The sequence below is a fragment of the Ixodes scapularis genome, unplaced genomic scaffold (assembly GCF_016920785.2).
Source record: "Ixodes scapularis isolate PalLabHiFi unplaced genomic scaffold, ASM1692078v2 PGA_scaffold4__175_contigs__length_147842914, whole genome shotgun sequence".
Lineage (NCBI taxonomy): Eukaryota > Metazoa > Arthropoda > Arachnida > Ixodida > Ixodidae > Ixodes > Ixodes scapularis.
Window position 1 is genome coordinate 34,072,355 of NW_024609879.1, and position 12,911 is coordinate 34,085,265.

Below are 12,911 nucleotides of genomic sequence, written 5' to 3' on the forward strand. Positions count from 1 at the left end.
ACAGTGTTTTGACGCCGCGAGCAGCGTCGAAGCCGCCGGGACATTTTTGTCGCTTGTTTGCAACGTACTCGCTCGATTGAAGCAACCGGCGACAATGAAAAGTATGTTTTAAAACCACGTTCTGCATTTTGGCACTGAATATAAAGTTCTAGCTACTATGCCAAGCTTAATCTCAAAGAACAGCCGAGTTTTAGATCAAACGTTTTTCGCATTGTCATTAGCTGCATGAGCTTTCCCCGTATAGTTGGCAAAGGTTGGCTCTCCGTAGATGCTCTGCGGGTGTAACGAGAATATATAAATATTCAAGCAGAAGGAGCCCAAAACTTGTAGTCCCGCCGGGGATATCTGAGCCATCAAGTTACACTGTCTGCAATTGTCACAGCCGCCATAGCACCAAACATTCATCCCAAGTAGTTAAACTTCTTTTTCTATTTCTAGCGCGCTGCCACGCGAATGGAGTAATCCCGTTTCCTATTACAAAATTCCTTGCGTTATGGTGTTCAGAAAGGATAGTGCCACCACAATTTTCTAGATACCTCTAGCGTGGTCACCCGAAAGGTTTTAATTCAAAGAGTTCATCCCCGACAGGTAAACTGATACAAAAGTTCTCAAGATCTATATTAGGTTATCAGAGTTGAATAAAAACGATAACTCCACGAAAAATATAAACACGACCCCCCCCCCCCCCCCCCGCCGTTTTACACCGAGGAACCGCCCCCCCCCTCCCCTAAAATGGAGGTCTGGATCCACCCCTGCCTTGGTGGTACCCTTCGTTAGGTGCTGCGGCTCCTCTCGAAAGTTTGTCACAAGAACAGTTGTACGTCTTTCTTGGAGATCCGTTACGCCTCTTGCGACACCAATTCCTTTTTCGAGGAGCAGTTGGACGCTGTTTTCCAGAAGAGCTTCACCGTGCATGGCTGCGTCGGTTACAACGGTGACGAAAACACTCGACCGCGGCGGTAGGTTCACATCGTCGGCGATGACGCGGATCGCGGTTGACGTCGTGTTGGTCTCCACAGGCGGTAAAACAGGTTTTCGCAGCGTCAACTGGTTTGCCCCGAGGTCGATGTCGACGCCATACTTGTAGAGAAAGTCCATTCCGAGCATAACGTCCCTCGAACACTCTTGCAGAACGACGAACTTCACAGGGCACGTTTCACCGTGGATCTCGACGCGAGCAGTGCGTCTCCCGACTGGCGTGATGAGATGTCCTCCGGCGGTTCGTATTTGGGGTCCATCCCACGGCGTCATGACTTTTCGCAGGCAACGAGAGAGCCTCCCACTCAACACTGAGTAGTCTGCTCCGGTGTCCTCAATGCCGATGCGTCGTGGCCGTCGATTATAACGTTTAGGTTGTTTGACACCGATGCAGGAACGTCGTTGTGATCCGTAGCGTCGAGAGAGTGGGAGCGCTCCGTCGTTCTTGGAGGCTCTTTACTACGGTCGTCTTCGACAACGCCATCTCCAGGCGTTGCCGCACTTAGCTTTCCCGGCGTCGCAGGGGAGACACGCTTTCCCGGCGGGATCGTGACACTGGGGACGCTGAACGTCTTGGCAATGGGGAGCGGGCTTCACGGCGGAGAGACGACACTGGGGAGGGCGAGCGTCGAAGGTACTCCTCGATGTCGCGAGGGCGTTCGCCGTACCTCGGGCGTGGGTCGTTTGGGTGGAACCCACGCAGGCCCATTTGCCGGCAGGGACAACGGCGGTAGATATGGTCGGCCTCCCCGCAGTGGTAGCAGATGGGTTGTGGATCCGCTGTCCTCCACACGTCGGTTTTCCTTAGCGCCGGCTGTTCTCGGCGGTCGTACTGACGTACTTTGTCGTTGCGTCGGGGGTACACCTGCGTTGGTAGGTCTCGTCGTGGCGCCACCGGGTAATGTTGAGCAGTTGGCGGCGGTCGTCGGGCCACTGCGGCGTAGGTCACTGTCGGCTCATCGGCTGCGGCCACGATGGCAGGAGTCTCCGGTTGAATTGCGCGCTGAACTTCTTCGCGTACCACTTCGGCTATCGACAGCGAAGCCGGCTGGTTGGCAGCAGGCAGCAGCTTCCTGAACTCTCCCCGGACGATGTCGCGAACAATTGCTCGAAGATTGTCAAAGCTGATGCCGCGCTCGTCGAATCGGGAAGACGTCACCGTCAAAGCAGCAGGCGTGCCGGCGAGTCCGTTGTGGTGGGTGGCTCGGATTGACAGGGGCCGCTCGATGTTAGTTGCCTCGGCGACGAATTCATCGACAGTAGTTGGTGGGTTGCGAACAAGACCACCGAAGATGTCACTCCTCACTCCTCTCATCAGGACGCGCAGCTTCTTCTCCTCGGTGGACTGAGGGTCGGCGCGGCTGCTCAGGCGGAGGACGTCTTCAACGATGCTGGTGACCGTTTCGTTGGGCCCCTGAGTTCGTGCTTGAAGGATGTCTTCCGCTCGCTCTCGTCGTGTCTGGTTCGTGAATGTTTCCTTCAGGCCAGCGATACACGTGTCCCACGATGTAAGTGACGCCTCGTGGTTCTCGAACCACTGCCTCGCGGTACCCTCCAAGGAGAAGTAGAGGTTTCGGAGGCGCTGCTCAGTGGTCCATTCATTATGGCGTGCTACACGTTCGTAGTGCAGAAGCCAGTCCTCTACGTCTTTGTGGGTCTCGCCATGGAAGTTCTTCGGGGTTCGCTGTGCAACAGGCAGGTAGACGACGGCGGCGGCGGTCGGGGACTGCGATTGCTGGTCGTCCATCGTCGGCCTCGTTGGCTGCTTGGTCCTGGGTGGCAGAAGTCCGTATTCCGGGTGTAGACCTTGGGTGCGGCGACTGGTCTGAGTTTTAAGTTCCACGTTGAGTGGTCTTCTCACCGGGCTTGGAATTGGGCTTGCACTGCGGGCCCTGGGAGGGGAATGCTGCACGGGCATGCGCTACCCCACACCTCTACCAAAATGTCACGGGTGGTGACCAAAAAACAATAAATAAACAGGAAGAAATAAACATTTAATGTGGCGAACTTGTGCCAAATATAAAAGGGTACAAAAGATAATAACAAAGCTTCGCGGGCGTCGGAGTCGGCGTAACACCAGAGTCGACCACTGGGGCGAGACTGAATGCAGATCGCCACGCGGAGCCCCTTATGTACACGTGTGGGCTTCTGGAATAATTGGCGTAGAAGGTTCGGCGTGTAGAACATTCTGTTCTCGAACAAGCACATGGTTCTCAAATTTACCAGAACATTAAATTACAAAGTCAACAAAAATGTGCCTCCGCGGCCAGGAATCGAACCCTGGCTTTCAGCGTGGAAAGAACGCGCGATAACTGTTAGACCACGAGCGCGCTTTTTTTATTGTATAAAACGTGTTTATTTACAAAATAAAAGCCGCCAGCTTGGCAGCAGCAGAAGGACGAAGCATATATGCACAGCACTTTTCTAACATGTCACTAGCATGATGCAGCACGCTTGATTAAGGGGTAATGATCATTTACAAATTATAGTGTCTATATATATTTTTGCCTCTTTTTACCATGTGCATTTCTAAACAGGATTTCATGGCAGGCCGCTGCTCCAAGTCAGACATTGCAGTGTGCTCCAGCACGCTGCTGGTGTAAGCAAAGCCGTCCACAAAGTGGTTCCAAGCGGTTTTGCCCTTCTCAGCCACCATTAAATGGTCCACTCGTGACTTCCAGACCGCGTGCAGCCCGAGTAGAAAAAGCACTTCGACACATTTTTTGTTATCGCCAGCTTGGATTTCAAGAAACTTCATAGTATTCCAGTCCGGCAGTGTGTCTATGCTGAACGCGTGGCCAAGCTCCGACCAAAATATCTCAGCGTTTGTACAGTACATGAACACATGTTTTTACCGTTTCCGGGAAAGGACACAATGCGCAATTAGTGGTCCACGGCACGGAGAACCCTTTGCCTTCGAGCCATGTCTTCACGGGTAGAACTTTCATATGGCATTTAACAAAAAAAAATCTTTGGTGCTTGTTTGTGCGGGATAATTCCGCAAACGTTTGAATACCGACGATACTCCTGGGGATCCATGTGGGGGGCGATACAACGGAGGCGGTATTGTCAGATCGATGGTATCCCAGTAAAGCGTTTTCCTTTTCACCTGTATGAGGTAGTCCCAGGAAAAACGGCTTTGGAAGAACTCGATCGCGTCTTCGATCTCCTTGTAAAATCTATGTACAGGAGCTCTCGGAGAAGCCTCCACCGTACTCACTTGCCAGGTCTGCCAGGTACTGCCCTCCTAAACATTTAAAAGACCGTGCCGTCCCCGGATTCACTTGGTCCCGGAAAAACAAAAACCGTTGTACTTTCAATTTCAACTCTAAATTAACGAGCTCCAGCCCTCCCTTGAAAAGACTTAAAAACAAATTAGTTCTGCGCGTACGTTCAAACAATGATTGCCAAATGAAGGTAGCACAAAGTTTATGAAATTTGTGAATATCTGATGAACGAGAAGGCACGATTTGTGCGGTGTACCATACGCTAGAAAAAAAGATAGAATTGTAAACAAAAGATCTATTGAATAAAGAGAGGTATCGTCCGTACCATTGGCTCATTTTTCCTTGTACGCTCTTTAAATGAATTCCATCCCGGCCCGTACTTATCTGTGCAGTTTCAAGCCCAACCCCGAGGTAATTAGTGACTGAGCAAGACCAGTTCATGCCCATGTAGCACTTAGGTGTTGTCACCCATGGGCCTAGCCAAGACCCAGTTGATTTTGTGGTGTTCATATTTGCCCCTGATCTGCTTCAAAACTCACTTATATGCTTCACAGCGAACTCCACCTCTCGTTTAGAAGTGCATACAATGGTGACGTCGTCTGCTTACGCAAGCATCTTAGTTGGTAGCTCGCCGAGATTCGCGCCCTGGATATACGTATTGGCTGTTATTGTTTTACACGGGGGCTCTAAGTATAATGCAAACAATAGCGGTGACATTGGACACCCTTGTCTGACTGAGGATTTTGCCCGGATGGAGGCAGTCTTGCACCTGTTCACTAATAATCGAGTGCTTATGTCTTTATAGCATATTTTAATGTATCTAGTTAGTCGATCTCCCAGGCGGCAACGGTCGAGCAGAGCGAAGAGATAAGAGTGTGACACCCTGTCAAAAGCTTTGCTTAGGTCTACTTGGAGCACTGCTATGTGGTGTTGCTCTTAGACCACGAGCGCGCTGCCTTCTTGGTCAGCTGCGCTCGCGGCAATCTCTGTCTCGTCTTTAGCGCGTATGGGGGCGACCACGCTCTGATCCATTTCCCACAGAGACTCCGTCCAGCAGACAGCTAAAATTAGCGAGAGATGCCGTGAGTGCGAGAGTTGTCGACATCTACCAAGCTACCGCTAACATTAACGAGAAATGTCGCGTGATAATGGTGAAAGTCCACTCTAGCTAAGGGATTCAGATACGCGCCATCTACAAACAGATTGGGAAACTCACACGCACTGCGTGCGCGCGAAATTACAGATGCGCACACCTTAGGAAGACGCGCAATTCAACTTTTCAGCAACAGATGGCGCAAGGCCAGACCCACGCTGCAAGATGTCGCTCACGCTATAACAACAAAGACGTTTGGCAACAAAAGACACGCGCACCTATGAACGGAGGTGTCAACTGCGCAGCAATTGAAATATCACGTGAAGCTGGTCACATGACGTACAGGGAAAACACGCGACAATGAATTTCTCGTCACTAATCCCACGTCGACGGACGACATATCTGTGGCGTCATAGTGACAGTGCATTTTCCCTCCTGGCAGATGGCTCAACAATCCTGAACTCTTCAATCATCACATTTCTCCGGTAGCGCCCTCCGGCGAAAGATTCAGCAATTCTGTTACAGAAGCCAAGTGGCAGGAAAACACGTAATCTGAATTGCCCGCTCGACGTACGAAATACTAGGACGAGTTAAGCGGTCTCGGAAGCAATGTGCTCGTAGCTCCAATAAAGAAAAAAAAATGTGCTCGTAGCACATAGAGAGGTCGATCCCCAGCCGGCCGCGGAGCCTTTTTTTATCGATTTAAATGCATTTACCGCGCAGCGATTCAAATACTGTCACGTGACCATCATGTGACCGCAGCGCAGCGCCCTCTGTCGAATGTAGCATAAACCCTGTGCTACATCACGTGAGCGCCCTCTGTCGGACGCAGCTCGAACCCTGTGACATCACACGTCAGACGCCCTGAGCGCCGCAATTAGAGTCCTATAGCGCCCTTTGTCAGACGAAGTCGTACCCTATGACATCACATGGTTGTTATGAGATGATGACCACAGCTGTCAACACCTAGTCAACCACGCTTGTGGTTTGAAGTCTGTGGTTTGAGGTGCGTGACCTCACACCTGTACCTCGGGGGGCGGGACCCGGGCGAGCTCCGATTGGTCACTGGCCAACGCCCATGCCCTGTCATTGGCCCCTGGGATGGGAGAGAGGGAAGAGGCCCCGCCCTGCTGCTCTGTGATTGGTCGGGACTGGCCCCGTCCCCTTGGGGCTTTGATGGACAGGTGACCGAGTTGTTTATTTCCTGTTCAATCGTGTATCATATAACACTACTGTGGGGCTCCCGCAGGGATCGGTGCCCTTGCCCACCTTATTTAACTTGCCTATGGCGGATCTGGCCTATGAACTTAACAAGGTCGTGGGTTTTGGATTCATCATCTACGCCGACGATCGGTCAGTTTGCACGTATGGGGAAGATCGGAGGGGAGGGGGCGAAGAAATGGTATTTCAAGCTGGACTTAACAGAACTGACACGTGCCTAATTCTTGGTGGAGTGCGAGCCGCACTAGAAAAGACAACATATGCAGTTGTCAACTCGCCCCGCGTGTATACGCGCGGCGAAAACTATGCATCACAACTCAAACAAATACTTTCTGGAAGGCGCAACCAGCCAGCGGCATCGGCTAAGGTCCTTGGGATCACATCCAGGCGAACGAAAGGGCACCCTATTGCTGCACAACTCACTCAACCATGGCAACCCTGGGCTAAATGGAATCCGCAGGATTTTTAGCGCTCGCTGAGAGGCAACTCAGGCCGTCGCCAAGCGGATGGTCAAAGAGATCGTAGTGTCCAGGGTGTGCTATTGTGCGAATCATTACATGCTTACGGCGCGGCAGTGGCAGTAGCTAGCAGTCCTAAACTACTAGGCAATAAGAGTCTTAACGGACCTTCCCCATTTCACGCCAATCCCGATGTTAAGGCAGTAGGTGCCACTGAGCCGAATGCAAGACGTAGGCGGGTGAGGAAAGATGCGCACGAAGCTCATCCCTGGCCAACAAAGCAGGGCAGGTCCATTCAAGGACTTCAGAGTGTCACACCTCAATGTCTTCCGGACCTACCGGAGCCGATTCCCCCGTGGGAAGACCTCCACGTCATCAACAAAAGCAAACCAACACTACGCAAGAAGGACTCAGGGCAGCTCGCAAGAAAAACATTCAACACGCCAAGGAACGAAAATATTTTTCTATTTAAGCCAGGCTTTAACAAAAAATACGCATGCAACTTAAAAAAAAAAAAAAAAGCCTTTTTTACAGAAGGTTGAATTGACATATTTCTACTCTGAATAAAAATACATGCCCTGAGCCTGCCTGGCACATGACACGGTATGCCGGTACCGAAAATACATGTTCAATAACGTTGTGCGTTAAAAACTTACAGGTCAGAGTTTATTTATTTATTTATTTATTTGCATACTCTCAAGGCCCGGAGGCATTACAGAGAGGAGTGGTACTATACAGTATAAAATCGTTGGCTACTTTCTTGAAGTCTGTGGCTTCAATATTGGCAGCAATGGAGGCAGGGAGGTGGTTCCGATCGTTAGAAGTTCTGGGAATGAAGGAGTCAAAGTATATATGTTTGTTCGACATGATGGAGTCCCCACCTTAAACTGATGGTCAGTGCGAGACGATATGTAGAATGCACGAAGATATAACTGGTCTCGAAGACGCGGGTTATGATGATAAATTTTGTGGAATAGGCATAGGCGAAGATACTTGCGACGAAGGGCAAGGACAGGTAGATCCAGGGTTAATTTCATTGCGGAAACACTTGCATTACGAGAATAATTAGAAAGAATAAAACGAGCAGCACGGTTTTGGATGGACTCGAGAATGTTTGATAATGAAGCCTGCCCAGGATCCCAAATTGTACAAGCATACTCAAGTTTAGGCCTAACTAGGGATTTATATAATTGTAGCTTCACGGGAACAGCAGCAGAAACGAGGTGTCGGCGTAAAAGCCCTAGCATGCGGTTAGCATTATTACATACGTAGTTCACATGCCTGTTCCAGGAAAGATTATGAGTTATGTGTATGCCTAGGTACTTGTACGAATCAACACATGATAACGGAGTATTGTTAACAGCGTACACGGTAGGGTCGGCGATCCTCGAAAGGCGGGAAACACGCATGCTTTGGCATTTGTTAACGTTAAGCTTCATTAGCCAGCTGGAGCACCAAGAATAAATGATATCGAGATCAGACTGGAGCATTGTAGTACCACATGGGTTAGTAATCAGGCGGTATAACACACAGTCATCGGCAAACAGTTTGATAGAGGATGCAATCTGGGCAGGAAGATCATTGATGTAAATTAGGAACAATAGAGGACCGAGCACAGATCCCTGAGGCACCCCGGAAGATACAGAAATAGTAGAGGAATTATGTTCGTTAGCAGTGACATATTGTGATCGGTCAGATAAAAAGCATCTAATCCAGCCCAAAACGTTAGGGTCAATATTTAACTTACTAAGTTTAAAAAGAAGTAAATCGTGTGAGACAGTGTCGAAAGCCCTAGAGAAGTCTAAAAATATACAGTCAACAATATCGCCAGAATCAATAGAACAAAACAGGTCATTAGTAAATGATAATAGCTGCGTTTCACAGGAAAATGATTTGCGGAACCCATGCTAACAGTCAGCGAAAAAAGAGTTGGATTCAAGAAATGCGATAAGGTGAGAGTAAATTATATGTTCAAGGAGCTTACAGGGCACGCTAGTTAATGAAATGGGTCTGTTGTTCAAGAGAGAGCTTGCATTACCTGATTTATGCAAAGGAACCACCTTCCCTACCTTCCAATCACTTGGTAAGGTGCAGGAATGTAAGGACTGGGAAAAAATTTTGCAAAGAATTAAAGATGAGTAGGTCGCTGTACTTTTCAAAAACTTCGAGTTGACGCCATCAATTCCTGCAGAAGAGGAAACCCATAAGTTCCGAATTAAGCACTCAACACCAAACGAGTCAATAGAGATAGGAAACATCGGCAAAAAAAAAAGTTAGAAAAAGTAGGGTAACTAGTTGGCGTAACGCGAGAAAAGAAAAAACGAGGCAAACACGTCATTCAAAACAGTGCAACAATCATTTTGAGCGATGAGATCATTACTTTCGTCACAAAGTTCAATCTTATCGGACCTATTGCCGCCGACAACATTCCAGAATTTCCGAGGATTTTCGCTGAGAAAGGAAAACAGTTTAATCTGATAACATTGTTCCTTAGCCTGTGCAACAGCTTGTTAGTACTCGGTATCAGCAGTGTCATAGGCGCACCAACGCTCAGGAGTGTTCGCTATCTTTGCGCGCCGAAATAGCCGTTTCTATTTGTTTAGCAAACGCCTAAGGCACGGATTAAACCAAGGGGCCCGCGAGTTCAAGCTGATTCGTCTTTGTAGAATATACCGGTTAACTAAAGAAGTTACTTTCTGCTTGACAAGAGACCAGTTTTCCTCATCTGTTCTTGTATGGAAACTAGGAATGTAATCAGCAATAAACGCTTCTAATTCATTGTTAATAGAAATAAAATCGGCTCTTTTGTAGTCGCGAATAACTTTCGATGAATCAACTGATGAAACAGAGGCCTGCAAATCGCACTGAATAACACAATGATCACTTAAACCAGGTAGGTCTGTTAAGGGGGACACAAGTTCAGGGGTTGTAGTAAGAACCAGATTTAATATGTTCGCAGAATGAGCTGAACATCGCGTAGGTCTAGTACGAGCTGTTTCAAATTAAAATCTAGACAAAGGTTTAAAAACGCAAGGCTTTCTGGGGAGCGCTCATATAACGTTGGAGAATCAGCATTCCAATTAATTGCGGGGAAATTGAAGTCACCCAGGAGCAGTAGAGGACAAGAAGGAAACCGCACAACCAGTGGGTTTAGAACATCGTAAAGCTCAGAACAAAAGCTAGTAGAAGAGGTAGGTGGCTGATAACAGGCGCAAAAAACAAAATCTTTGTGCCCAACACATACACGTGCACACACAAATTCTAAGGATGTGCTATTCGTTATGGCATTAGAAATTATACAATCACGGACAGCGATAAGTACACCACCACCTGAGCGCAAAGCACGATTGAATCGATAGAACCTGTACACGCCTTCGCATTCAAAAATTTCGTTATCAGCAATTTTGCTAGAGAGACACGTCTTGGTAAGGATTACAATATCAGCGGAGCATGTGTCGATGAGGGATGACAATGTATCACGTTTGTTAACAACACTTCGCATGTTAGAATAAAGGATAGAAATGGTTTTAACCACCGGGCCTCTTGTTAGCTATGTTACAGGCGGTCTAGCAATGCTAGTGCTTGGGGTGGTTGTGTCGCTGATAGGTACATGGGGCTCATTGGAATCTACTTCACAGACACTATCAGTTGCGGGGCAGTACACGTAGCTTTTGTTATTGACGTGCAACTTGTTGAGGCGAAGCGAAAACCTTTGGCCGCTGGCCTTGCCAAATTCAACCAGGTTCTTACGTGACAGTCGTGTAGCCCGACAAAAATCTTCGCCCACTGAAATCCCCGATCCTCTGAACTTTGGCCGTTTAAAAAGAACACAGTCCTTAGACTTAGAGGAAGAAAATTTAGTAATTATTGGGCGACAATTATTAGGGATATACGAACCTAACCTATGAGCACGAGATATCGCTTCACCAGATAAATTCAAGTCTAATATCCTGCAAAGAGTATTACGGATGAGCGTCTCCGTTTGTGACCAATTTTCATTAGAGCTATCGAGGAGGCCATAAAATATTAAATTGTCACGGCGTGATCTATCTTCAAGCTCGTCAAGTCGTGAATTCAGTGCAACAGTCTCACCCCGAACAGCCTCACTTACGACGTTAGAAAGATCGGGAACTTCCTGGGGCATGTCTAGAGACTCGACAAGAGATTCGACTGCTGCGAGCCTTGTAGTTAGGTCAGACACTTTTTGTTCCAGTTGACGTTGGTTAGTTGTGAGCTCTGTTAACATTTCCATCATTTCAGTATGCCGTGTGTCGGTTTTAGTCGATAGTGCAGCAATGGCAGCAAGAATTGCCTCACTCTGGTTTGGCCCCGGGTTTAATTCAACATCCCCAGACAATAGCAATAACTTGAGAACATTCACACACTTAAGAATAATGCTAGAAAGCATAAGTGGGAATCGGAAGAGTGGCACACACACATTGCGAGAACGTCCAGAGTGTAAGGAGGGATATTTACATACCTGCACAAAGAAGCAGAAAGGATTATTAAGCGACCGCATAGCTGCCGCTCTTCCTTGCCCACTGAAGGAGTCCAGTGTAATCCAAGCGTTTAAATCCGGCGGAAGCTCTGTTGACGTCGACGAGGGCGCCGGTTTGGTGTTGGCGGGAAGCTCAACCGTCACATCGAAGATAGATGAGGCGTCGTCACCAACAGGCAGCGCAAAAACGCTGCACAGTGACAGAGCGGTGAGGGTAGTTGGCTCGCCACGAGATATCGGAAGCCACGTCCAAAACAGGGCCTAAATCTGCACAACGAAGCAGAAAGGATTGTCAAGCGACCGCATAGCTGCCGCTCTTCCCTGCCCACTGAAGCAGTCCGGTGTAATCCAAGCGTTTACATCCGGCGGGAGCTCTGTTGACGTCGACGAGGGCGCCGGTTTGGTGTTGGCGGGAAGCTCAACCGTCACATCGAAGATAGACGTCGTCACCAACAGGCAGCGCAAAAACGCTGCATAATGACGGAGCGGTGAGGGTAGTTGGCTCGCCACGAGATATCGGAAGCCACGTCCAAAACAAGGCCGAAATCTCCGCAACGAAGCAGAAAGGATTGTCAAGCGACCGCATAGCTGCCGCTCTTCCTTTCCCACTCAATATAGAGTTGATAAGTAATCAAGTAAAAAACGCGCGCGTAGAAAACTACATGCACCAACCATTTTTCATTATACATTGGTCGCGACAATAAAAAAAAAAGAATACACAAGTTTTTTTCTTATTTTACAGTCTACTTTGCATTACACCAGGAAGAACTGATTCATAGGATGTCTGAAACGCGTAAAACATGGAAAAACATGCTTTTCAAACACGTGGGATAACGAAATTCCTCCTCGAGCACTCTAAAAATTGTAGCATATATCAGAAACTCCGAATGAAAAATATATTGCTAGCACTGACCCGCATAAAAAGTGACGATGCTCATCCGTTTTATTTACTAGCTTTATCACGTATTTCCTGAAAAACTGTCGACCAGTGCCTGGATCTTTTTAGTACTGGAACGGTACGCCGATGTACTTGGCTGGCACAGTCACGAAACTTACCTCTTGAAACACGGCTCACTAAGCGGCCCATGTACGGTGCCGAAGGGCGACTTGTGTCAATTTGCAGACCCGCCCGCCCCAGTTCAAAATAACCTTTCACTTCACGCACGAATTTTGATAGATTCTTTTTATCTTGACAAAGTATGGCTACATTGACAGCGGAAGACAGTAAATATACTTCAATGTTTTCGATTGAAAGCCCAGTTATGAAGCAATTTTCGAATACCATTTTACAAAACGTCTCTAAATAGGTACTAAATAAACATTGCAACAACTGACACCCTTTCTTGTCGTATGAATACAGACGAATTCGCGCAGTTGGCTCCCAATTGATTATAAGCTGTATGGTACATGCAGTATATGCCATTTGATCAAAACTT

The 12,911-nt window shown here is 48.1% G+C and overlaps 1 protein-coding gene and 1 pseudogene across 1 annotated transcript; one reads left to right on the top strand and one right to left on the bottom strand.

Moving 5' to 3' along the window:
• Nucleotides 1-10,527: 10,527 nt before the first annotated feature.
• On the bottom strand, nt 10,528-11,496 carry LOC121048313. The gene has a single exon (XM_040504502.1). It carries the CDS (start codon nt 11,494-11,496, stop codon nt 10,528-10,530), a length of 969 nt encoding a protein of 322 aa, XP_040360436.1.
• Nucleotides 11,497-11,952: 456 nt separating this feature from the next.
• The window catches only part of LOC120848307, a 60,743-nt pseudogene continuing 59,784 nt past the window's right edge, over nt 11,953-12,911 (top strand).

Excerpts from the sequence above, each read along its gene's own strand:
- LOC121048313 (XM_040504502.1), bottom strand. The coding sequence starts at position 11,496 with ATGCGGTCGCTTAATAATCCTTTCTGCTTCTTTGTGCAGGTATGTAAA.